The 27595-nt window shown below is 40.1% G+C and overlaps 1 protein-coding gene across 6 annotated transcripts in view; it reads right to left on the bottom strand.

The window, feature by feature from the left end:
• The window catches only part of atp11a (ATPase phospholipid transporting 11A), a 113503-nt gene extending 90728 nt beyond the window's left edge, over positions 1-22775 (bottom strand). For all 6 annotated transcript variants that reach the window (XM_061889878.1, XM_061889879.1, XM_061889874.1 and 3 more), the window contains exon 1: positions 22440-22775. In XM_061889878.1, coding sequence (XP_061745862.1) covers positions 22440-22484 — 45 coding nt within the window. In that variant the 5' untranslated portion in view covers positions 22485-22775. The remainder of the gene's footprint in view (positions 1-22439) is intronic.
• Between the last annotated feature and the right edge of the window lie 4820 nt (positions 22776-27595).

Below are 27595 nucleotides of genomic sequence, written 5' to 3'. Positions count from 1 at the left end.
TTTTTCAACCAAAAATGCTTTGTTCTGATTAGGGGGTACTTGAATTAAAAACATTTTCACTGGAGTACATCACTGAAAAAAGGTTGCAAACCACTGAACTAGACTAATCGTTACAGTCCTCCTGCAGGGATGAAGTTTTAAGGGTATTCCGGTTCCCTAAGGCAGGTCATTTATACATACAAAACCAATCTAGAAGTGGAAACAGTGACTTCAGCAGACAGTACGGTCCTAATAATGTCTGCATTCAGCTTTTTGCGTTGTGTAAACTAATGATATATAGCTACCATGACATTGCGTTCATCAGATCAATCCCAACTGACAGTCAAACAGTGAAACAACCCAAAGACGAGCTTAGAGAGAGCTTGTAAATCCATCTGGTAAAGAGGTTAACCTTGCTGGCGGGTGTTAAATGATTAGGATGAACCTGCTGCTACCCGAGCTAACAAAACCTCTTATACATCTTCAGTGAATGGTAGACCGTTACAATAAAACACCAAGTTCTTGGAAAGCCATGCACAATACAACGTTACTTTCCATTTTGTGTCTGCATAGATTCAGTTGGTCAGGTCATGCCAGGACATTTATCAGATCCCTAATTCCCATGTAGGCACCGCCCTCAACCACACTCAGGTGTTCCTTACCAAAGAACATGGCTCTTCCTCCAGGCAAACTGATGGAAAGAAGAAAACAGGGACCCTCTTCTTATATATCTGGTGTGAAATTGTGTTTCAAATTTAACTGATCATATAAGTATCTTGTTCACCAGTGGTTTCTGAGGTGGCTTGGCGATTATATGATCGTGATCGCTGCTAATTTGAGGTCGATCACGGTGATCTGCTGTCAGTATAATTCCTTGATCAAACGTGGCGGAAAAGTCTGTTAGAATTTACCGCAGTTATAAACAGTAGGGAAGTGAAGCTTGTCACGACGTAATGAATGTTCAATCAGCGCTGTGCCTCTTCCCCTTACACAGCTGGCAGTGCAGCCCAGAAGAACAAAATAAAGAAATATTACTAACACAAGCATAGAAGTTTAAACACAATGTTTAAAAAGGAGCAACGAATTCAGGGATATTTTATTTTTACTATCTGCTGCAGCTCACCAGTAATCCTGCCCTGAATGAAGACTTGCAGGCACTACGAACGTCTATGTGACTGTATTGGTCCCGACTGGGAGAATCAAGACACTCACTAATTTAATCATAAAAGGCATTTTTATGTCTAAAGTTTGCAAAGATTCCACACCTCTGATAGAACATGTACTAAAATAAACATCTGCGTAGAGACCCTTTGTGTTCTTTTTGTTTGTTTGTGGATAAAAAAAAACATTTTGTTCCCGAATTAATCATTAAACTTGTTTTATGTGTTGATATACAGTACAGGCCAAAACTTTGGACACACCTTCTCTTCATTCAATGCCTTTTCTTTATTTCCATGACTATTTACATTGTAGACTGTCACTGAAGGCATTCAGACTATGAATGAACACATGTGGCGTTATGTGCTTGACAAAACAAGGTGAAATAACTGAAAACATGTTTTGTATTCTAGTTTCTTCAAAATAGCCACCCTTTGCTCTGATTACTGCTTTGGCCACTCTTGGCATTCTCTTGATGATCTTCAAGCACACCTGTGAAGTGAAAACCATTTCAGGTGACTTCCTCCTGAAGCTCATCAAGAGAATCCCAAGACTGTGCAAAAAAGAAATCAGAGCTAAGGGTGGCTATTTTGAAGAAACTGGAATATAAAACATGTTTTCAGTTATTTCACCTTTTTTTGTTATGTACGTAACTCCACATGTGTTCATTCATAGTTTTGATGCCTTCAGTGACAATCAAAAATGTAAAAATCATGAAAATAAAGAACACATTGAATGAAAAGGTGGGTCCAAACTTTTGGCCTGTATTGCACATTATTTTACAGTACCTCAAATTCGAAAATACACTTTAATGTATTTTCATTCAATATATGATACATCCATCCATCCATTTTCTACCGCTTGTTCCCTTTCGGGGTCGCGGGGGGCGCTGGCGCCTATCTCAGCTACAATCGGGCGGAAGGCGTTTACACCCTGGACAAGTCGCCACCTCATCGCAGGGCCAACACAAATAGACAGACAACATTCACACACTAGGGCCAATTTTAGTGTTGCCAATCAACCTATCCCCAGGTGCAAGTCTTTGGAAGTGGGAGGAAGCCGGAGTACCCGGAGGGAACCCACGCATTCACGGGGAGAACATGCAAACTCCACACAGAAAGATCCCGAGCCTGGATTTGAACCCAGGACTGCAGTACCTTTGTATTGTGAGGCAGACGCACTAACCCAGAATTTAAATTTTAAAAACTCCACAATCTGGGTGACCGCGTTTTGTTTGCCAAAGCACTGGTGAGAACCACTGATGTACAAAAGTAATTAAAGAATACAAATAATAATTTACCATTTGAAAGTGTTGTTTTGTAAATGTTAACTTGAAATAAAATCCTTACAGTGTTCAATACATCAATAATACTTAGTTTATTGCAGAATGTTTGAGATGACAAGCAAAAAAAAAACAAAAAACTTTGAGACGCAAAAAAATAGTTCCCCACAAAAAGTACCAAAAATGAAGCAAAACCATGGTCTTAAAACCAGCTTTGCACCGTAGCGTGGGTTACTTGTACTGTTGCACCTCTCGTAAGCAGATTCATAGATATGAACAAAATGAGAGTTGTCAGCTGTTAGCATATATTACCTCCATCAAACATGTTGGAAATGTTTGATATAATATACAGAACCTTCGAGAGGACCACATATGTGGGCAATCCCCCCCCCCCCCTAGGGGATTTGACACGTATTGAAATATCTTGTGTGACATCATGCACAAAAGTGGACTTTATTTGTTTTAAACTATTGTAGTGGCGCTCTGTACAAAAAGTGCACTTTAATTTAGTGGTGTTTTGATCTTAATGACATGCACAAAATTGCCCTCATAGCTTGTTTTAAAAATGTCTCTGACAATCTTACACTTTCTGTTTTGAAATGCATTAACGTCTTTGCCACTGCTAAATAACTGTTTAATAAATACAGTTTTGCTAAATTGACTTAGTTGTGATTTCCCTCTCTGCATGAAAGTTTAAAATGAGCATACATTAATTCAGTATGAACAAGAATGTTTTAATGGAGACACATGGAATCATCATACTGCTGTGATTATATGCATCAAGTTTTCATTCAAGGCTAAGGCAAAATATTGTGGTATATATCGTGCATCGTGACATTGGCCAAAAATATTGAGATATTAATAAAAGACCATATCGCCCAGCCCTAATTTCAATATTGACGTGTATCGCAAAAGCATAATTCAAACACGTTTTTTTCCATATTTACAAAATACCAAAACAACCGAACCGGCTGGGCTTGGGGGGGTTGGGTCGTCTTGATTTTGCTTCTGAACGGTCGGCCGGGGGGAGCAAGGCAGCACCAGGGAGTCTCGCAGGTGTCTTTCCAGCAATACAGGCCGACCCGCAGGCTTGGAGAGACCCACAGTCCCGACAGTGTCGAGGTGGCCCACGATTCGTCTGTGAATTTCTCGTTCACAGTTTTCTCCCAAAAATCCCTTATTCATGGCATCTGCCATACTTAAAGATGTTTCCTTTGAGTGATCACCTGCTGCCTTGGTCTTCTATTGACAATCACGGCAACAGCAGTGGCTGCAATTGTGATCACAGCTCCAAAACCGTGGAATCGCAAAACATGCATCTTCCTCAATGTGGAGTCTTGCTATTTTATGAGAATTACGACTAATGATGCAAAACACCCTTTACTGAAAACACTTCCAAGGCGCAAATGCACAACGTCAACATTATAGAAATATTGCTGTTATTTTGCGAAAAACTGCAATGAAAAGCAGCTACTGAAAATGTGTGTTATTGTTTGTGCTAGTTAGCGCCCTGCAGGCGCTTCAGGTTGAAAATGTTGAAAATGTCACGGCACGGATTCAAACCCGTGTCTCTCATGATTCTGAGTGTCACAATTCCCTCTTTGGCTGCTCGCTCAGACACGCCCCTAATCGCGCTGGGCGCAGCACACCCACGCAGCGACATGGGTGCAGGCAATCACCCATCAGCGCACCATGACCTGACCAGAAGGAGCGGCAAAAGGAGACAGCGAAGCCAGGAGACCTTCACCAGGACGAAGCCAATCTCACCTCCCCTTGCTCGCCTTCTTTGAGTTCTTCTTCGCTCCTGTCTTGATGTCCTCTGTGTCTTCCAGTGTCTTTTGTGATCGTGTCTTTCCTCACGACCTCCTTCTGGATTGTTGCTTGCCTTACCGATCCTTGACCAGTTTGGACACGGACATCGTTGCCTCTCTCCAGCCCCCGACTGCTTGCCAGACTACCCCTTCGCCTGACTCTTTGGATTCGACAAAAGACACATTCAACTAGAGCTGGGCGAAATTATCTTTTTTTAATATCGCGATATTTTTAGGCCATATCGCGATATACGATATATATTACAATATTTTGCCTTGGCCTTGAATGAACACTTGATGCATACAATCACAGCAGTATTATGATTCTATGTGTCTACATTAAAACATTCTTCTTCATACTGCATTAATATATGCTACTTTTAAACTTTCATGCAGAGAGGGAAATCACAACTAAGTCAATTGACCAAAAGTGTATTTATTAAAGTTATTAAGCAATGGAACAAACATTCAAGTCATTTACAAAACATAAATTGTAAGATTGTCAGAGACATTTTAAGTGTCGAATAAAAATGAGCTGCATAATAGGAAATCCAATAGTATTCATCCTTCACTATGTGGTATGTTACTAAGGTTGTGAAATTCTCTTCATTCTCTAGCGAGTGACTTTACAAATGATGCTACATATTAGCAGTAATGCTACTCTTTATAGCAACGCTTTTTCCCCCCACACTTGACAAATTATGGTTGTTTGTCCGACATATTCCCACTTGAAGCCGAACCCCCGCCAAACGATGGAAACCCTGCTGTTTTTATTGGGAATTAAGTCTTCCTTCATTTGTTACCAGAGCCGCACCATCTTTCTCTCGTACGGCTACGTTAGCAGCTAACGTTAGCCATGCAGCTACCTCTCTGCTGGGCGAGGGCGTGTGTGTGACGTATGACGTGACAGTTTGTGACGTATGTAAGAATGTGCGCCTGCTTGTCTGTGAGAAGGAGACACAGGAAAGAGCGAGGAGAGCTTGAAGTGTACGCCCGCAGCTAAAAGTCCTGCAGGAGAATGTATACTCGAATATTACGCTATAGTCATTTCCTATATCGCACAGAGACAAACCCGCGATAAATCGTATATATCGCCCAGCCCTACATCCGACACGCACCGACAACACCCTCTGGTAAATTCAAAATTGTTAATTCCACAAATCGTCTGCATTCACTCACTAGTGGTGGCATACACATCCCACACATTTATCAAAGGTTTGAATAAACCTTCGAAAACGCAGTTCTGCCTTGGTGTCGCCTCCTTCCCTTTGCCTAGTACACAACAGAAAATGTACTTCCTGTTATGTTCGTTGAACTAGTAGCTTTTGTCCATACCGTTTCTGCTCGAAAGGATTCTTCAATGTTTGTAAGTTTTACAAAATAACAAACCATTTAAACTTACTAAACCATCCCATGTGTAATGTCCATAGGACTGTTTTCATGCAAGTAATCAAGCTAGCATAATTAGCATTAGTGAATATTCCAACATGCTTACAAATGTCTGTGTTAGCATATTAACTTACAGTGAAATTTTTTTTGTATTGTCTCAATTTTGTAAATTCACCAAAATGTCCCTGTGGGGTTTTTGAGTCTGTTTAATTGATTAGAGAGCTAGCTTCATGGACAGTGGGTCCATGACGATGACTTCTGTTTTGTTTAATCAGCCATTTTACTGTCGTGTGACAGGCACCGATTGGAAACAATTAAGGTATGTAAATAAGCATTTGCCAAATCGTTCGTACCAGTATACAACTGTGGCTTATAGTCTGGTGCGGCTAATAGTTGTAACAATATTTTACGGCTTGTACAGTGGGGCAAAAAAGTATTTAGTCAGCCACCGATTGTGCAAGTTCTCCCACTTAAAATGATGACAGAGGTCTGTAATTTTCATCATAGGTACACTTCAACTGTGAGAGACAACATGTGAAAATAAAATCCAGGGATTCACATTGTGGGAATTTTAAATAAATTATTTGCAAATTATGGTGGAAAATAAGTATTTGGTCAACAATTCAAAGCTCTCACTGATGGAAGGAGGTTTTGGCTCAAAATCTCACAATACATGGCCCCATTCATTGTTTCCTTAACATGGATCAATCGTCCTGTCCCCTTAGCATAAAAAACAGCCCCAAAGCATGATGTTTCCACCCTCATGCTTAACAGTAGGTGTGGTGTTCTTGGGATGCAATTCAGTATTCTTCTTCCTCCAAACACGACGAGTTGAGTTTATACCAAAAAGTTCTATTTTGGTTTCATCTGACCACATGATATTCTCCCAATCCTCTGATGTATCATCCATGTATCCATTTTGGTATAAACTCAACTCGTCGTGTTTGGAGGAAGAAGAATACTGAGTTTCATCCCAAGAAAACCACACCTACTGTGAAGCATGGGGGTGGAAACATCATGCTTTTGGGCTGTTTTTCTGCTATGGGGACAGGACGATTGATCCGTGTTAAGGACAGAATGAATGGGGCCATGTATCGTGAGAATTTGAGCCAAAACCTCCTTACATCAGTCAGAGCTTTGAATGGTTGACCAAATACTTATTTTCCACCATAATTTACATTCTGTCTCTCACAGTTGAAGTGTACCTATGATGAAAATTACAGACCTCTGTTATCATTTTAAGTGGGAGAACTTGCACAATTGGTGGCTGACTAAATATGTTTTTGCCCCACTGTATATCAGTGCGCTCTAAAGCATGAAAAATATGGTCAAATATATTTTTTGAAACCAAAAACTTCACGACCCACGTGGAATACCTCTGCAGGCCCCACATGGGCCCCGGACTCCCTGTTGAAGGCCACAGAAGAATAGAAGTAGCATCATCTTGTCTGCTTGTTAATTATTGACAAGAAGAGTACATGTGATCCGCCGGCCTCTACCTCACCTGACTACAACTCTATTCCCCCTCCCCGCGTGTGAGATCACTTATCTGCACCAGCTTCACATGCCATAACATTTGCGACCACTGCAAAGTCTGGTGGAAAAAACTGGCAGGGGATTACTGATTGGCTCAAATTTGTCAACTGGATTAAGTGGTTGAAGGTAGTGAACACCAGTAACCCTTTAATCCCAACGTGGAGGGAGGAGATTGTGATTCCTGTCCAGGAATCTAGATTAGTAGGTCGGGGAAGAATGCTGTTCGGTTGCAGTCCCACACCATCACAGACACAGGTGGGGCAGTCAGGATCTTTCACATGCACGAATGCACGCTCATACTCAATCTATTTTATTCATTCTTCCTCAGTTGACTGTAAAGCATCTTAATTGTACTAGTACATATTGAGTTTGATTGAAAATATATTGACACGATATTTCAATTCCTGAGGCATTTCACAAAATTCATGAAGGGCATCTACTGGGTTCGTTTCCCTCAAAGCGTTATTAAATTGTTACATTATAGTGTAATCTTTAGGATCAAATCCAACCTCTTGGTTAAACGTTTCGGGAAAGTCGTCTTGTATTTAGTGTTAGCAGCCACACCACAATTAAATTTGAAATCTGTTTTTTGTTTGCTTTGGCTGACAAACACATTATAATGGGACCTTCAGTGTAGCTTGTTGATCAAATTTCGTACGGTGGATTGCATCTTAACTCTGCCTCTTAAACATCATATGCACATACTACAAATAACTTTGTTACACGTTATAAACAATTGTGCAAATTAATCAATGAAGTAGTGCTGGGCGATATATCGAATATACTCGATATATCGCAGGTGCGATATAGAAAATCACTATATCGTGATATTCCAGTATACATTCTCCCGCAGTTGCTTTTAGCTGCGGGCATTACACTACATGCGTTTCTCACTCTTTCTTGTCCCTGCTTCTCACTGAGTGGTAAAACCAGCGCACCTTCTTACATACATCGCATACTGACGCGCGTGCAATGTCACGCGCCCTCGCCGAGCAGACAGGTAGCGACATGGCTAACGTTAGCAGTTGCAGGTGCTAACGAAGCGGTGCGAGTGGTAATACGAGAGAGAAGGTAGCAAATGAAGGAATAATTAATTCCCAAGAAAAACAGCACAGGGTCCCTTGTCTGGCGGTCGTTTGGCTTCAAGTGAGAAGAAGTTTTACTAGTATGCGGCAAAAGCGTTGCTACAAAAAGTAGCAGCACTGCTAATTTGAAGCATCATTTGAAAAGCCGCCCGCTAGAGCAGGGGTCACCAACGCGGTGCCTGCGGGCACCAAGTAGCCCATAAGGACCATATGAGTAGCCCGCTGGCCTGTTCTAAAAGTAGCTCAAATAGCAGCACTTACCCGTGAGCTGCCTCTATTTTTTAAATTTTATGTATTTACAAGCAAGCTGGTCTCGCTTTGCTCGACATTTTTAATATTAAGAGAGACAAAACTCAAATAGAATATTTTAAAAACTTGGACGTCACTTGTTTAAATAAATTCATTTATTTTTTTACTTTGCTTCTTATAACTTTCTGAAAGACAATTTTAGAGAAAAAATACAACCTTAAAAATGATTTTAGGATTTTTAAACACATATACCTTTTTACCTTTTAAATTCCTTCTTCTTCTTTCCTCACAATTTAAATCAATGTTCAGGTAAAAAAAAAATGTATTATTGTAAAAGAATAATAAATACATTTTAATTTAATTCTTCATTTTAGCTTCTGTTTTTTCGACGAAGAATATTTTTGAAATATTTCTTCAAATTATTATGATTAAAATTCCCAAAAAATATTCTGACAAGTCTAGAAAATCTGTAGAATCAAATTTAAATCTTATTTCAAATTATTTTTTAAAAAAATTCTGGAAAATCTAAAAGAAATAATGATTTGTCTTTGTTAGAAATATAGCGTGGTCCAATTTGTTATATATTCTAACAAAATGCAGATTGGATTTTAACCTATTTAAAACATGTCATCAAAATTCTAAAATTAATCTTAATCAGGAAAAATTATTAATGATCCATCCATCCATTTTATGCCGCTTATTCCCGTTCGGGGCCGCGGGGGGCGCTGGCGCCTATCTCAGCTACAATCGGGCATGATGTTCCATAAATTATTTTTTTAATTTTTTCAAAAAGATTCAAGTTATCTAGTTTTTCTCTTCTTTTTTTTGTAGAATTTTGAATTTTAAAGAGTTGAAATTGAAGATAAACTATGTTTCAAATTTTCATTTTCATTTTTTTCCTGTTTTCTCCTCTTTTAAAGAGTTCAATTAAGTGTTTTTTTCATAATTTATTCTCTACAAAAAACCTTCCATCGAAGGAAAAAAGATGTACGACGGAATGACAGACAGAAATACCCATATATATATATATATATATATATATATATATATATATTTATTAAATGTAAATTGAGCAAATTGGCTATTTCTGGCAATTTATTTAAGTGTGTATCAAACTGGTAGCCCTTCGCATTAATAAGTACCCAAGAAGTAGCTCTTGGTTTCAAAAAGGTTGGTGACCCCTGCGCTAGAGAATGAAGAGTGCTTGAAACTCCGCATGTCCACACCCAACAAAGTGCCCAAGCAACCATTTCCACATCAACACCGTAAGAAAAAAATAGTCTAAAATAGAAGCAGATAAGGTCCGCAGGAACCTACCACATAGCAAATGATATACACTATTTGATTTCCTATTATGCAGCTCATTTTTATTTGACAGCTATTTAAATATCTTGTGTGACATCATGCACAAAAGTGCACTTTATAAGTTTTAAACTATTGTAGTGGCCTTCTGTACAAAAAGCGCACTTTAATTTAGTGTTGTTTTGATATGTCATCTTAGTGTCATCATGCACAAAAGGGCACTAGATAGCTTGTTTTAAAGTGTCTCTGACAATCTTGCACTTTCTGTTTTGGAAATGATATGAATGTTTGTGCCACTGCTTAATAACTGTTTAATAAATACAGTTTTGGTAAAATGACTTAGTTGTGATTTCCCTCTCTGCATGAAAGTTTAAAATGAGCATATATTAATGCAGTATGAACAAGAATGTTTTGATGTAGACACATAGAATCATCATACTGGTCATATTATATGCATTAATTGTTAAATCAAGGTTAAGGCAAAATATCGACACATAGAATCATCATACTGGTGTTATTACATGCATTAATTGTTAAATCAAGGTTAAGGCAAAATATTGAGATAAATATTGTGTATCGTGAAAAGGACTAAAAATATAGAGATATTAATAAAAGGCCATATCGCCCAGCCCTATAATGACATCATTAACGGTGCATTCCATTTGTCCTATGAAGCCGGAATTTCCGAGTTCATGGGGACGGCGTGGTGAAATTGGGAGAGTGGCTGTGCCAGCAATCTGAGGGTTACTGGTTCAATCCCCACCTTCTACCACCCTAGTCACGTCCGTTGTGTCCTTGAGCAAGACACTTCACCCTTGCTCCTGATGGGTCCTGGTTAGCGCCTTGCATGGCAGATTCCCCCATCGGTGTGTGAATGTGTGTGTGAATGGGTGAATGTGGCAATACTGTCAAAGCGCTTTTGGCTCCTTAAAAACAGGTAGAAAAGCGCTATACAAGTACAACCATTTACCATTTTTACCATAGTTGGAAATTTCTACTAGAACACCCATTTCTGACTCAGAAAGTTGGGGAGTGACAAATAAACTAGACACCCCTGCTGTAGACAGTCTACATTCAAAACCTTCCTAAACGGTCTTATTAAAACTCTTGGAGGAGTCGGAGAAGATAAATGGGTGTATGCGAGCCGGCGGCGTGAATGGACCACAAGTGAGCTCCTTCGTGTCGTTGCGATTACATTCAACTCCCATTCTTCACGGACACGGAGATTACAATGCATATTACACTTGAGAAGCACAGCTTACATAACGTCCTCGGCCCGTCTGAGATAATAAGAGATGGCGGCAACTGGAGAGACGGTGACCCGGCAACTGGGTGGCAAGTGACCAAGGTTATGCAGCATGACCCAAGAGACAAAAAGCACATCTGCTTTTTTTTTTTTTAAAAGCCATATATTATCGGCCGATAAGTGCTTTAAAATGTAATATTGGAAATTATTGGTATCGGTTTCAAAAAGTAAAATGTATGACTTATTAAAACACCATTGTACAGAGTGGTACACGGATGTAGGGAGAAGTACAGAGCACCAATAAACCTTAGAGACACTGCCTTTGCATGCCGGCCCAATCACATAATATCTACGGCTTTTCACACACACAAGTGGATGCAAGGCATACTTGGTCAACAGGCATACAGGTCACACTGACAGTGGCCGTATAGACAACTTTAACACTGTTACAAATATGCGCCACACTGTGAACCCATACCAAACAAGAATGACAAACACATTTCGGCAGAACATCCACACCGTAACACAACAAACACAACAAAACAAATACCCAGAATCCCTTGCAGCACTAACTCTTCCGGGACACTACAATATACATCCCCGCTACCCCCTAATCCCCCAACTCAACCCCGCCCCCCGCAACCCAGCCCACCTTAACCTCCCCGTGCTCCTTCAGGGAGAGCATGTCCCAAATTCCAAGTAGCTGTTTTGAAGTGAGTTAAAAAAATAATGCACTTTGTAACTTCAATAATAAATTTGGCAGAACCATGTTGGCATTTTTTTCCATTACTTGACTTGATTTATTTTGTAAAACTTTGTTACATTGTTTAATGCATCCAGCGGGGCATTTCAACAAAATTAGGCATAACAATGTGTTAATTCCACGACTATATACATATCGGTATCGGTTAATATCGGAATTGGTAATTAAGAGTGGAACAATATCGGAATATTGGATATCGGCTAAAAAGCTATTATTGGACATTTCTACCAAAAATTATAGCCTGACTTTCATCTCTTTATCCTACCGAGGTGGGTAGCATAGCCAAAAATTGTACTCAGGTAAAAATACTATTACTTTAGAGCAGTGCTTCTCAATTATTTTCTGTTGCACCCACAGAGGAAAAAGTAAATATTTTGTGCCCCACCACCCCGGCTATAAATAGTATAACTTGTCCATAAAATTGTTACAAGTACACCTCTGCATAACATTGTATCTGTATCAACAACACCAGTCTTTCCTCAGAGTGAAGCCCAATGCTACATACACTTCATCAAAGTCTAGTACGGCGAAGAAAAGCATGTTCCCCAAAGGTAACTCGCACCCCCCACTGACATCCGTGGGCCCGCCCCACTATTTGAGAAGGACTCCTTTAGAGTAATATGATTCAAGTTAAATTAACCCTTAGAAAAATTACCCCATGCATTGGTATTCTTTAAAAAAAGGATACGTTGCAATACATTCATATTCCAGGTATTCCTCATAAAACATGTTTGTGACATGAGGCCATTTGCATCTCTATTTATTTGTTCATGAAGTTTGAAAAAATGCAGTTTTTGAATCACTAGCCCACTTTTCCACGAGTAGGATCAAAAGCAGTTCTTATAGAATCTTCTATAAACCTAAATTCCTAGCATCTCTGACTGTCCCACTTCCACATCTGATGTCATCTCCCATTGTAAACATTGCGTTTTTTTCTTCAATAAAGTACTTCAATAAAAGTAAAAAGTATATATTGCATTAAAAATACGTTAAACACAATTTATCCAAAAAGTTCCTTAAGAAAACATAACAGACAGGGTTTCTGAAAGTACTCAGCAAACCTAATTAAATATTTTTTGCATGCCTTTTTAATGCAACTTAAAGCAAATTTAATGCCCATGTCCTACTGTAGATAAATATTATATATGTGTATAGTCAAACGCTTGCAACTGTCTGCACGGACAATATTATAAGCATTAGACAATGATAATCTTGAAAAGTTGAAAAGTTTACATCAACTGGTACCCTCTAGTGCAGGGGTGTCAAACTCAAATACAGCGTGGGCCAAAATTTTAAACTGAACAAAGTCGCGGGCCAAGGTTGAACGAATTAACCTTTTAATAGGGACCCAAACAAGTTTTGCATTGAATATTGAACGAGCAAGGCTTGTATAACTTTATAGTGACATGCAAAATCAATTTTCAAATATTGTAGCATCCCGAAAGAGTTGGTGCTGCAAGGGGTTCTGGGTATTTGTTCTGTTGTGTTTATGCTGGGTTACAGTGCGGATATTCTCCCCAAAAGTGGTTGTCATTCTTGTTTGGTGTGGGTTCACAGTGTGGTGCATATTTGTAACAGTGTTAAAGTTGTTTATACGGACACCCTCAGTGTGACGTGTATGGCGGTTGACCAAGTATACATGGCATTCACTTGTTTGTGTGTAAAGTCCGCAAATAGTATGTGACTGGGCCGACACAATGTTTGTATGGAGAAAAAGCGGACGGGACAACAGGTTGTAGAGGACGTTGAATGCAGTGCCTTTAAGGCACGTCCCCAATGATGTTGTTTGGGTGGAAATCGAGAGAAATTCGGGAGAATGGTTGCCCCGGGTGATTTTCGGCAAGGGCACTGAAATTCGGGAGTCTCCCGGGAAAATCGGGAGGGTTGGTAAGTATGAGTATTAGCAGTGAATGCGGTGTTATAACATAATTTGATATTGCCTCAAGGGCCAAATTAAATTACACGGTGGGCCAAATTTGGCCCGCGGGCCAGAGTTTGACACCCATGCTCTAGTGAGTTACAATAGGCTCACAAGATTTAGTCTGAGAATGTATCTTATTTATTTATTTTCCTGTATTGGTAGCAGCAGCTGCAAGTTATGGTGGCGTCGTGGTAAACAGCGGAAGTTGCTTTGCTGGTCAAGCCAAATAAATGTGCCACTGTTAACGGCTGCCTACCTTTAATCGCCCACTTGTGATTAGCTAATTGCACCACATTAAAAAAATGTAATGCAACTTAAAGCAAATTTAATGCCCATGTCCTACTACAGATAAATATTATATATATATATATATATATATATATATATGTAAGGTCAGAAGCGTACAACGGTCTGTACAGACCAAATTATAAGCATTAGACAATGATAATCTTGAATAGCTGAAAAGTTTACATTAACTGGTACACTCTGGTGAATTACAATTGGCTCACAAGATGGTTGAGTCTGAGAATGTGTCTGTAGTGTTAGCAGCAGCTGCCAGTTATGGTGGCGTCGTGGTAACAGCAGAAGTTACTTTGCTGGTCAAGCCAAAGAAATGTGCCACTGTTAACAGCTGCCTACCTTTAATCGCCCACTTGTGATTAGCTAATTGCACCACATTAAAATGGTTTAATGCCTTTGGACATCAAATTGGTTTATTTTTCCAAGCAATTTAAGGTCTCCAACTTTCACCAAATCCATATAATTAGTTTTAATGTGTTTTAATGACCTGCAGAAACCCTGACAAAGTAAATGTAGTGCATTACTAGTATCCACCTCTGCTATCCTACGACTTTTGCTACTGCTGGCCAAATAAAGACTTAAGTGTTCCTTTTCTCCCAGATGCGGTTAGGGACATATTTGTCCATTATAATGCTGTCTCCCGTGTATTGACGGATATTTCATGAAAGCAACGTATTGACAAACAGATAAATGTTCCCAACCCTAATCTTAAATATTCAGCAGTCCGCTGCGCATGCAGGTTTGTGTTGCGTTGGCAACACAATCAATTTAGCCCAAACCCATTTGTCTTAAGCCGTTATCCAGATCAATTACACAAGCAGACCTCATCAGCATCCCACATCCCATCAGTCACCGGCTTGTCTCAACTCGCTTCTTTTACTACGCAGCCCCATTTCTGCTCCCATGCAGCAGGGATTTCAATTTATTGGCCATTAGCAACAGTTGGGAGGCCGGATCTAAGCCTCAGATGAGCAAGGGGCTCTCGGACTCTCATGTGTGCGGCGCTCATCTCACTCAACACATTAGTGTGGAGCCTAATGCAAGAGCCATACAGAACTGGTGGCTCCACTGCAGCCCATCGATTTGACTCGCAGGGAGAAAAAAACAAAAAAACAACAACTGGATTACATAATTCATGTGAATGATTTTTTGGAAGTCCAGCTCGAATGGGAGATGCCGCATAATATATTAGATTGGATGGCAGAGACTCCACTGGAAATACAAAATACATGACTTCTACATCAACACAGGCTTACTAAGTTCCATAAAGTGGATTTACGCTCAGTTTCTGATACTTGACTTGTGACTTCTTTATTATTAATGTGAGTGTTTAGTATTTTGTTTAGTAAGGTTATGGATAAAAAAAACCTAGGCACTATCATCACTGTGCTATTCTGAAAAAAAATACATTAATTTAAACTGGGACAGTTTTCACACATTTGCAGACTTAAAAACTGAGCTATCAAGTACTGCATGAATTGGCTCTAGATCCACTGGCAGAGTTCATCAGCCAAAGAAACAGCCGTGAGCATGTCACTCAAGGCTCTGTCGGAGGTGACTGTTATATTCCTCTGCGCAGAAGGCACTTTCAGTAAATCGGCCTGGTCAGTAAGGAGCGCAAATGTGTGGAACTCAGTACCTGAGGAGGATAACTGGTCACAACTTACAAGGCCTTCACAAAAAAATTGCAAATGTGGCTTGTCAACACAGCTTCCAGCACTAAAAGATGAGCCTGTTTTGATGCTAGGATAAATGTTATGTTGTGATGTTGTATTTTATTTTTTATCATATTGTATGTGTATTGTACAGAGCCCCTATAGCAGACCTGGGCAAATTAAGGCCCGGGGGCCGCATGCGGCCCGTTAAGCTTTTCAATCTGGCCCGCTTGACATTCCCAAATAATTTTTTTAGATTTTTAAGATGGAAACTGTAGCTGCCACTATGATGTGCAGTGATGTTTTCAAATGACCGTAAGTCTTGAACTATACAGAGTATTTCAATGGTTTAAATCTGCGCTTTTGCTCGATATACTAGTATACTATACACGTTGTGCGATTCAGAATCGATTCTCTTTTTTTTTTTTTTTAATAGATTTTTTTTTTTTTTTTTTTAAATCAATCCAACAAACCAATACACAGCAATACCATAACAATGCAATCCAATTCCAAAACCAAACCTGACCCAGGAATAAACAGAGCAATTGAAATGAGACACAAACACGACACAGAACAAACCAAAAGTAGTGAAACAAAAATTATTATCAACAACAGTATCAATATTAGTTATAATTTCAGCATAGCAGTGATTAAAAATCCCTCAATGACATTATCATTAGACATTTATAAAAAATAAAAATAAAGAACAATAGTGTCACAGTGGCTTACACTTGCATCGCATTTCATAAGCTGGACAACACACTGTGTCCAATATTTTCACAAGGATAAAATAAGTCGTATTTTTGGTTCGTTTAATAGTTAAAACAAATTTAAATTATTGCAATCAGTTGATAAAACATTGTCCTTTACAATTATAAAAGCTTTTTTTTTTTTTAAATCTACTACTTTGCTAGCATGTCAGCAGACTAGGGTAGATCCTGCTGAAATCCTATGTATTGAATGAATACGGAATTGTTTTGAATCGGAAAAATAGCGTTTTTGAATAGAGTATCGTGTTGAATCGAAAAAAATCAATATATAATCGAATCGCAACCCCATCCATCCATCCATTTTCTACCGCTTATTCCCTTTTGCGGTCGCGGGGGGCGCTGGCACCTATCTCAGCTACAATCAGGTGGAAGGTGGTGTACACTCTGGACAAGTCACCACCTCATCGCAGGGCCAACACAGATAGACAGACAACATTCACACTCACATTCACCAAAAATCGATATTGAATCGAATCGTGGGACACCCAAAGATTCGCAGCCCTTCTTGTTATTATGGTAATCTGTGTCACAGCAGCCCAGACGAGGCACCAAGCAGTGTTGGTGGGGAGCGTTTCCACAGAGTGCTTCCAGCCAGCCTGAAATGCGGGTGTCAGGGACAGACATGGAAGGAGATTTTTACAACAAAGTTCTAAAGCTTAGTGATTTATCAAATATATTAGATTGCAGTTGGGTTTTGTTTTTTTTACCCTTCGCGTTCGTATTTCGCTGTTTGTTGCATTTTTGTTGCGTTTCGCTTGATTGTAAAATATGCTGCTTTAGGGGCTCCGTAGTATTCAGCAAAAAAAAAATTAAATTCCATTTAGATTTTTAAGGCGGTCTGTCATACATTGTTTTGCATTCAATCAGACTTTTTGTATTAGTGTTACTAAAAACCGTCCCCCAGACATTTTTTTCTCTAAATTTGGCCAAAATAATTGCCCCAGGCCTGCCCTATAAGGACATGGGGGAACATTTTTTTTTTTTTTAGATATATATCTTGTGCTCATGCAAAAGTTTTTCGTGCGCTCGAAGGTGTTTTCCCGTGAGCACAAGAAACAGAAAGGGACATGGGGAAAATAAATATTTTTTAGATAGGTTTCTTTTGCTCACGGGAAAACATCTCGAGCACACCAGAAACATATCTAAAAAAAACAATTCCCCCATGTCCCTTTAGGGCAGGGGTCTCAAACTCAATTCACCTGGGGGCCACTAGATACAGAGTCCGGGTGAGGCTGGGCCGCGAGAAAATATTTTTTAAAACAATGTTGCATACTCAACATGTCTAGTTGTATAATCCATCCATTTTCTACCGCTTTCTCCCTTATGGGGTCGCGGGGGGCGCTGGCGCCTATCTCAGCTACAATGGGGCGGAAGGCGGGGTACACCCTGGACAAGTCGCCACCTCATCGCAGGGCCAACACAGATAGACAGACAACATTCACACTCACATTCAAACACGAGGGCCAATTTAGTGTTGCCAATCAACCTATCCCCAGGTGCATGTCTTTGGAAGTGGGAGGAAGCCGGAGTACCCGGAGGGAACCCACGTGTTCACGGGGAGAACATGCAAACTCCACACAAAAAGATCCCGAGCCCAGATTTGAACCCAGGACTGCAGGACTTTCGTATTGTGAGGCAGATGCACTAACCCCTCTGCCACCGTGAAGCCCTAGTTGTATAATGACATTTCAAATTTTATTCCTTCTCTGTGCAAATAAGACCCGTCAGTGTGCCCCTGTGCTCAAAAAAGAAATATTGCATCCCCCACCTTTCCTGGAATTGTCTTTGCTCACCACTATCCTTTCTCTTCATTGCAGGCTTTGAAAAAGACATGTTTGGAGTTGTGGAATACATTTGCATTTGCCCACGCACAGAGAATAATGTTATTTCCGCAATGTGTGTCATTCCGCTTTTCCTCCCTACAGCAACAGGGCGGTCGGCGGATAATAGCCGGGAAAGTACCGGGATAGCGAGCGCAAAAAAAAGTGATGGCTCCCATAGTGTTATCCGGTGTCATATAGAAATATATGTAGTGTTCGTGTGATGCAATGCAAATTAAACAATACTTTTTTTTTTTAAATAACGGTTTGAATTGGTCCAGGTTATCGGGGACTGTTATTACTGACGGACAGGTGTCGCCAGACACGTAAAAAAACCTTCGTCTCCATGGCAACGTTTCTGTCGCTTACACTCATTTGCCGCTTTTCCACCAACGCAGGGGTATGCAACCCAGAACGTTGAAAGAGCCATTTTGGACCCAAATTGTTGCGATCCGCTACTCGGATCTTCACAGTTTGTTGTTTTGTTCTCTTGTTTGGTATCACTCTCAGTCATTTGACTGCTTAGTTTCTGTTTAGTCTGTTTCCATGGTTTCTTATTAGTTTCAGCTGCTACTCTCGGTTCCCGCACACCTGTTACACTTGATTACTGCCATATATAAGCCTGCCTCTTTTTGTTGTTCATTCTCGGACTTTAGTTTGCTTTCATGCAACTGTACGACTGCTTTATGTGGGTTCTCGCTAGCTTATACGCTATGCCGCTTGTTATTCTTAGCTCTCATACTAATTGTGTTTGTTTTACCTTTTTTTGCCTTGGTGCCAAAGTTAGTTTATCTGTTTGTCTTCCGAGCCTTTGATGCTAGCGCTTTTGTTTGCCTTTTGCTTAACTCCAGTGTTTTTGTTCATAGCTCCTTTTGTTAAATAAATCATTTAATCTTACCTTCGCTGTGTTCATGTTTGACGCACCCACGGGGAACAAACTTGGCATCGCCATGCCACACAGTCGTTGCACAAATAACACAACGCTGTCCCGCGCCATTCATATAAAACTCACGGGCCGCACTAACATTAAAATTTCATTTCATATTAAGGTGGGGGGGCGGCCCGCTGGCCGCAATTGGGCCACATGTCTCAGACCGCTGCTTTAGGGGCTCCGTAGTATTGTGTGCTTTTTTTTTTTTTCTCTCTTTTTATTTTATTTTAAATTATAATTTTACTGCCTTTTTTACATCATGGATGAAAACTAGCCTTCTGGCTAATTCGGGATTTTTTAACCAAGTGTAGTCATGTGTTTTTATGAAATTGCATTGTCCTCTTTGAAATAAACTAATCTAATCTACCGTATTTCCTTGAATTGCCGCAGGGCATATAGTATGCGCCTGCCTTGAATTACTACCGGGTCAAACTCGTTTCGCAAAATAATTAGCGCATGCTTAGTATTACCGCCTGGTCAAACTCGTGACGTCACGAGTGACACTTCCCCTGTCATCACTTTCAAAATGGAGCAGGGTGATTTCAATACCGGTAATTTGAAATCGCATAAAGGGAAGAATATTAAGAGCTATTCACTAGGATTTAAGGTCCAAGCTTACATCACACTGAAATTTTTAATGCATGCCTTTGGTAAATGCCGGATTGAGAAGAGGTTTTAAAATAATTAGCGCATGCTTACTTTTACCGCATGCCTTTGGTAAGCGCAGAAGTGAGAAGAGGTTTTTAAATATTTAGCGCCCTGGCGGCAATTCAAGGAAATACGGTATATAAAACTTGGGGGCCGCACTAACATTAAAATTTCATATTACGGTGGGGGCCGCAAAATAACGTCTTGCGGGCCCCAATTGGCTTGCGGGCCGCATGTCTGAGACCTCTGCTTTAGGGGCTCCGTATTATTGTGTGCTTTTTTTCTTTTTCTCTCTATTTATTTTCTTTTAAATTGTAATTTTAGTGCCTTTTTTTACATAATGGATGAAAACTAGCTTTCTGGCTAATTCTGGATTTTTTAACCATGTGTAGTCATGTGTTTTTATGAAATTGCATTGTCCGCTTTGAAATAAACTAATCTAATCTACCGTATTTCCTTGAACTTCCACACGGCATATAGTATGCGCCTGCCTTGAATTACTGCCGGGTCAAACTGGCTTCGCAAAATAATTAGCGCATGCTTAGTATTACCACCTGGTCAAACTTGTGACGTCACGAGTGACACTTCCCCTGTCATCATTTTCAAAATGGGGGAGGCTGATTTCAATACCGGTAATTTGAAATCGCATAAAGGGAAGAAGATTAAGAGCTATTCAGTAGGATTTAAGGTCCAAGCTTACATCACACTCAAATGTTTACTGCATGCCTTTGGTAAATGCCGGAGTGAGAAGAGGTTTTAAAGGCCTACTGAAACCCACTACTACCCAGCAAGCAGTCTGATAGTTTATATATCAATGATGAAATATTAACGTTGCAACACATGCCAATACGGCCTTTTTAGTTTACTAAATTGCAATTTGAAATTTCCCGGAAGTTTTTTTCTTTAAAACGTCGCGTAATGATGACGTGTACGCTTGACGTCACGGGCTGTTAAGAAATATGACCGCTGCGCACACACACACCTAAAAGTCGTTTGCTTTAACCGCATAATTACACAGTATTTTGGAGATCTGTGTTGCTGAACCTTTGCAATTTGTTCAATTAATATTGGAGAAGTCAAAGTAGAAAGATGGAGTTGGGAAGTTTTAGCCTTTAACCACACAAATACACGGTGATTCCTTGTTTAAAATTCACAGAGGTGAAACTTTACTATGGATCACAGCGAACATGGATCCCAACCGAATGTCAACCAGCAGGTTTCGGTGAGAAAATTGTGGGAAAAAGTTGCTTCTTACCGCATATCAGCTGAGCTTGCCCCGTCCATAAAGCTGCCGTCGACTTCCCTGAGACACAGCGCTTCAACACACTCTTACACACACCCCTCCGACTATCAGGTACTGTTAAACTCACTAAAACACTAGCAACACAATAGAAAGATAAGGGATTTCCCAGAATTATCCTAGTAAATGTCTCTAAAAACACATGAATCCGTCTCATTGCAATCGCGTTTTTTTTTTTAACTTGTTTTTTCTTTTTCTTTTTTTGTCCGTTGCTATCAATATCCTCAAACACGAATCTTTCATCCTCGCTCAAATTAATGGGGAAATTGTCGTTTTCTCGTTCCGAATAACTGTTTTTGTTGGAGGCTCCCATTAAAATCAATGTGAATATGCGAGGAGCCATCAACATGTGACATCATCGTCTGTGACTTCCAGTAGAGGCAGGGCTTTTCTCTTAGCACCAAAAGTTGCGAACTTTATTGTGGATGTTATCTACTAAATCCTTTCAGCAAAAATATGGCAATATCGCGAAATTATCAAGTATGACACACAGAATGGAACTGCTATCCCTGTTTAAATAGGAAAATCTCCCGTGGCGCAGTGGAAGAGTGGCCTTGCGCAACCCGAGGGTCCCTGGTTCAAATCCCCACCTAGTACCAACCTCGTCATGTCCGTTGTGTCCTGAGCAAGACACTTCACCCTTGCTCCTGATGGGTGCTGGTTAGCGCCTTGCATGGCAGCTCCCTTCATCAGTGTGTGAACGTGTGTGTGAATGGGTAAATGTGGAAGTAGTGTCAAAGCGCTTTGAGTACCTTGAAGGTAGAAAAGCGCTGTACAAGTACAACCCATTTATCATTTATTTATCATTTCAGTAGGCCTTTAAGGTACAAGTTTACATCACATTCAAATTTTTACTGCATGCCTTTGGTAAGTGCCGGAGTGAGAAGAGGTTTTAAAATAATTAGCGCATGCTTACTTTTACTGCATGCCTTTGGTAAGCGCAGGGGTGAGGAGAGGTTTTAAATTAATTAGCGCCCCGGCCGCAATTCAAGGAAAGACGGAAATCTAATGTAATCTAATCTAATCTAAACTAATTTGTGCAAATCCCAGTTTCTCTACATACTCCTAAATGACTTCTCAACAATGGATGAAAATGATTTTACTTCCGGTTCTAGTAAAATACAAAAATGTATCCAACCAATAAGGAAAGAGTTTGCTGATAAATCGGTGAGAAGGTGCTACTTCCTCTCTCGTGAGTGGAACTTAATCCGGATAAGTGGTGGAAAAGAAGTAAAACCCCGCTCTGGTGTGTATTTTGTCCAAGTGTGTGCGAGGGGAAACAAACAGAACTTACATATCTGCTGATGAGGGTCCGGAGAGTGCTGACATCCATCCCCATCCTGTGTCCGAACACCGCGGCTTCTCCCCGGCTCGCACTCCCCACCAAAGGCGCTAGCTCGTTCTTAATTCTCTTCCTCGACCCATGACTTTTTCTTTCCTTCCCCTTTTCTTCGTGCTGGGTCGAAACTAAGCAACCCCGAGTACACCTGGTGGAACAAGAAAGGCGAAGGGAAGTTGAAGTTCTTTGCTAACAAAGCGGGGAGTAATGTCCGCCTCTCCGGCCCCCGCTCGGACTTTTATAATCTTCTTGCCTTGCGCGCACCGCCAAGGAGCTTCTCTCAGGTGATGTTGGCGCATGCGCACTCGATTGCTGTCAGTCGGGTTGGGCGATAAGTGACGACATGGATAGCATTGCCGATACCAACACTGAGTCTGATACTTTTTAACTTAAAAATGATCAAAGTGATCGAACTCCCCTCCTTGATTTGGCCTTAAATTTGTTGATCAATTCATGACCATATGCAAATCAGACAAATCAGGGCATTTGGTTGATTACATATCAACAAACACATTTCAAATATATAAATGCAATAATGTACGCACCCATCAATCCATTTCATACCGCTTGTCAATGCAAATATTTTACCGAAATTATAATATTATTTCCTTATGTGTTTCATTACATATACATGTTTGAGCAAAATAAAGTAAATAAAACTAAATAACTATATAAAAGCAAAAGCAAAACATAATAGTAATTATCATTTTAATAATTATACATAAACTATTTATAATTATACATATATATATATATATATATATATATATATATATATGTATATATATATATATATACATATATATATATGTGTATATATATATATATATATATATATATATATATATATATATATATATATATATATATATACAAACATATATATATACAGATATATATATATTAGGGGTGTGGGAAAAAATCGATTCGAATATGAATCGAATCGTTTTCGTTGTGCGATTCAGAATCAATTCTCATTTTTTTAAAAATCGATTTTTTTTTATTTTTTTTTAATCAATCCATCTACACAGCAATACCACAGCAATGCAATCCAATTCCAAAACCAGGAACACTCAGAACTTCAATAAACAGAGCAATTGAGAGGAGAAAAACACGACACAGAACAAACCAAAAGTAATGAAACAAAAATGAATATTATCAACAACAGTATCAATATTAATTATAATTTCAGCATAGCAGTGATTAAAAATCCCTCGCTGACATTATCATTAGACATTATTAAAATAATAAAAAAGAACAATAGTGTCACAGTGGCTTACACTTGCATCGCATCTCATAAACTTGACAACACACAGTGTCCAATGTTTTCACAAAGATAAAATAAGTCATATTTTTGTTTCGTTTAACAGTTAAAACAAATTTACATTATTGCAATCAGTTGATAAAACATTGTCCTTTACAATTACAAAAGCTTTTTTTTTTTTTAAATCTACTAGTCTGCTAGCATGTCAGCAGACTGGGGTAGATCCTGCTGAAATCCTATGTATTGAATGAAAACAGAATCGTTTTGAATTGGAAAAATATAGTTTTTGAATCGAGAATCGAATCGAATCAAAAAAATCGATATATTATCGAATTGTGACCCCAAGAATCAATATTGAATCGAATCGTGGGACACCCAAAGATTCACAGCCCTAATATATATATATATATATATATATATATTAGGGATGCGCGGTTTGCGGTCTCATCCGCAGAGTCCGCGGATAAACCGCGGGTCAGGCGGGTGACATGACAAAAAAATAGATTTTAAATAAATTTGGGGGGGTGGCGGTTGAACCATTCGGAAATATACATATATAGTTCAGGGGTCGGCAACCTTTACCACTCAAAGAAGCCATTTTGACCCGTTTCACAAAGTAAAGAAGACAATGGGAGCCGCAACCATTCTTGCGACTATCTGCTGTTGGTCACCCAGATAACAAGAATAAGGGCGTGCTATGAAGCCATTGCCTTTGACGCCTTCTACAACATGTACAAACTGCTTGCCAGTCCAGCAACATGTTGTATGTGGCTTCCGCTACAAGATTGAAAGGCATACTGGATGATACAGGTTACACTGTAGGTTGTAATATAAACAACTTTAACACTCTTACTAATATACGCCACACTGTGAACCCACACCAAACAATAATGACAAACACATTTCGGGAGAACATCCTCACAGTAACACAACATAAACGCAACAGAAAAAATTCCCAGAATCCTTTGCATCCATGACTCTTCCTGACTATATTTTACACCCCCGCGCCCCCAACCCCGCCCACCTTAACCGACGCACGTAGGGGGGCGGGGTTTAGTGCTATCGGGGTCTATAATATACGGTAGTCAGGAAGAGTCATGGATGCAAAGGATTCTGGGTATATGTTGTGTTGCGTTTATGTTGTGTTACTGTGAGGATGTTCTCCCGAAATGTGTTTGTTATTCTTGTTTGGTGTGGGTTCACAGTGTGGCGCATATTACTAAGAGTGTTAAAGTTGTTAATATCGCAAACTTCAAGGTAACCTGTATCACCCAGTATGCCTTTCAATCTTGTATGTGTTTTTTCTGGAAGCCACATACAACATGTTGCTGGCAAGCAGTTTGTACATGTTGTAGAAGGCGTCAAAGGCAATGGCTTCATAGCACGTCCTTGTTCTTGTCATTTGGGTGACCACCAGCAAATATTTGCGAGAATGGTTGTGGCTCCCGCTGTCTTCTTTACTTTGTGAAACGGGTCAAAATGGCTCTTTAAGTGGTAAAGGTTGCCGACACCTGATATATAACAACGAGCGGGTGGCGGGCGGTTGTGGTTTTGATAAGATGTTGGTTCGGGTGGATGACGAATTTAGTGATGCGGTTGTGGATGATTTAATTGCCTATCCGCGCATCTCTAATATAGATATATATATATATCGTCCAAGGTGAACACGGCCTTCCGCCCGATCGTAGCTGATAGGCACCAGCGCCCCCTGCGACCCCTAAGGGAATAAGCGGTGGTTTATACGGTGCTCAATATTGGGGTGGAGCGGAATATACGTTAGGTCGGGGAAAAAAAAACATAGGCTATATCATCCCTACAACCCTGTTTCGCTTGTAAATTTTATAAAATCCCCTGAGGAGCAGGCTTCTCTTTCTCTCTCTCTCTCTCTCTCTCTCTCTCTCTCTCTCTCTCTCTCTCTCTCTCGCTATATGGGTATTATTATTTTAACTCCACAAATATATAATATAATATATTGTTTTGTTATTTTACATTTGATTATAATATTATTAATGTTCATTTAACTAAAATGTTTCGGCTTTTTTGCCCTTTTGTGGCCGACATATTTCTCAATTCTGAATGTAACAATATAACAGTACAAGTACCAATCTCAACAATTTAACAATACAAACAACGCAAACAAAAACATTTAGAGGTAATTGTAAAAGAAAAATGCAGAGAACTGACTATCGCGTTAATTGTTAAACCAATACTGGTAGTACTGCTGCCCTGGGATGAGGTGGCGACTTGTCCCGGGTGTACCCCGCCTTCTGCCAGAATGCAGCTGAGATAGGCTCCAGCAACACCCCGCGACCCGGAACGGGACAAGCGGTAGAAAATGGATGGATGGATGGATGGTAGTACTGCAGTTAGTATCCATGTGGTCGATGTCGGGATCGGCCCGCTCACCTGTCAGTGAGCAATACAAATGCCAGCCATCCATTCATTCATCCATTTTCTACCGCTTTTCCCTTTCCGGGTCACGGGGGTGCTGGAGCCTATCCCAGCTTCATTCTGGAGGACAAGTCGCCACCTCATCGCAGGGCCAACACAGATAGACAGACAAATTTCACACTTCCATTCACACACTAGGGCGGGGGTCGGTAACCCGCAGCTCTGGAGCCGCATGCGGCTCTTTAGCGCCGCCTTAGTAGCTCTCTGGAGCTTTTTCAAAAATGTAGGAAAAATGGAAAAAGATGAGGGGAAAAAAATATAAAATATATATTTGTTGTTTTAATATTGTTTCTGTAGGAGGAGAAACATGACACAAACCTCCCTAATTGTTATTAAGCACACTGTTTTTTTTAAACATGCTTCACTGATTCGAGTAATTTGCAAGCGCTGATTTGTCCTACTAATTTTGGTGGTCCTTGAACTCACCGTAGTTTGTTTACATGTATAACTTTTGAATGAATGAATGAATGGTTTATTTAGAGCCATGCAAACAAAACAAAAGAATGACTTTTGTTTTGTTTGACTTTCTAAGATATGTTTTATGCCACTTCTTTTCCGGTCTCATTTTGTCCACCAAACCTTTAATGCTGTGCATGAACGGACAAAGGTGAGTTTTGTTGATGTTATTGACTTGTGTGGAGTGATAATCAGACATATTTGCTCACTGCATGACTGCAAGCTAATCAATGCTAACATGCTAGTTAGGCTAGCTATATGTACATATTGCCTCATTATGCCTCATTCGTAGCTATATTTGAGCTCATGCATTTGGTCTACTTTAGGTCCTCTTAAATTCAATCTCATGACACACTATTTGTATGGCTTTTAATTTTTTGCGGCTCCAGACATATTTGTTTTTGAATTTTTGGTCCAATATGGCTCTTACAACATTTTAGGTTGCCGGCCCCTGCATTAGGGCCAATTTAGTGTCGCCAACCAACCTAACACCAGGTGCATGTTTTTGGAGGTGGGAGGATGCCTGAGTACCCAGTGAGAACAGCATCAAAGGATGGAATTGGGGGTTAAATCACCAAAATGATCCCCGAGGGTGGCCACCGCTGCTGCTCACTGCTCCCCTCACCTCCCAGGGGGTGGAACAAAATGCAAACTCCACACAGAAAGACCCCGAAAGGATGTACTAAATGGGGAAAAAATAACATCCATCCATCTGTCCATCCATCCGTCTTCTACTGCTTATCCGAGGTCGGGTCGTGGGGGCAGCAGCCTAAGCAGGGAAGCCCAGACTTCCCTCTCCCCAGCCACTTCGTCCAGCTCTTCCCGGGGGATCCCAAGGCGTTCCCAGGGAGAGATAGTCTTCCCAACGTGTTCTGGGTCTTACCCGTGGCCTCCTACCGGTCGGACGTGCCCGAAACACCTCCTTCGGGAGGCGTTTGGG

Source organism: Nerophis ophidion, linkage group LG27, assembly GCF_033978795.1.
Source record: "Nerophis ophidion isolate RoL-2023_Sa linkage group LG27, RoL_Noph_v1.0, whole genome shotgun sequence".
Taxonomy (NCBI): Eukaryota; Metazoa; Chordata; class Actinopteri; order Syngnathiformes; family Syngnathidae; genus Nerophis; species Nerophis ophidion.
Note: the sequence above shows the minus strand (reverse complement) of the source record. Positions and strands in the feature narration are given on the sequence as shown.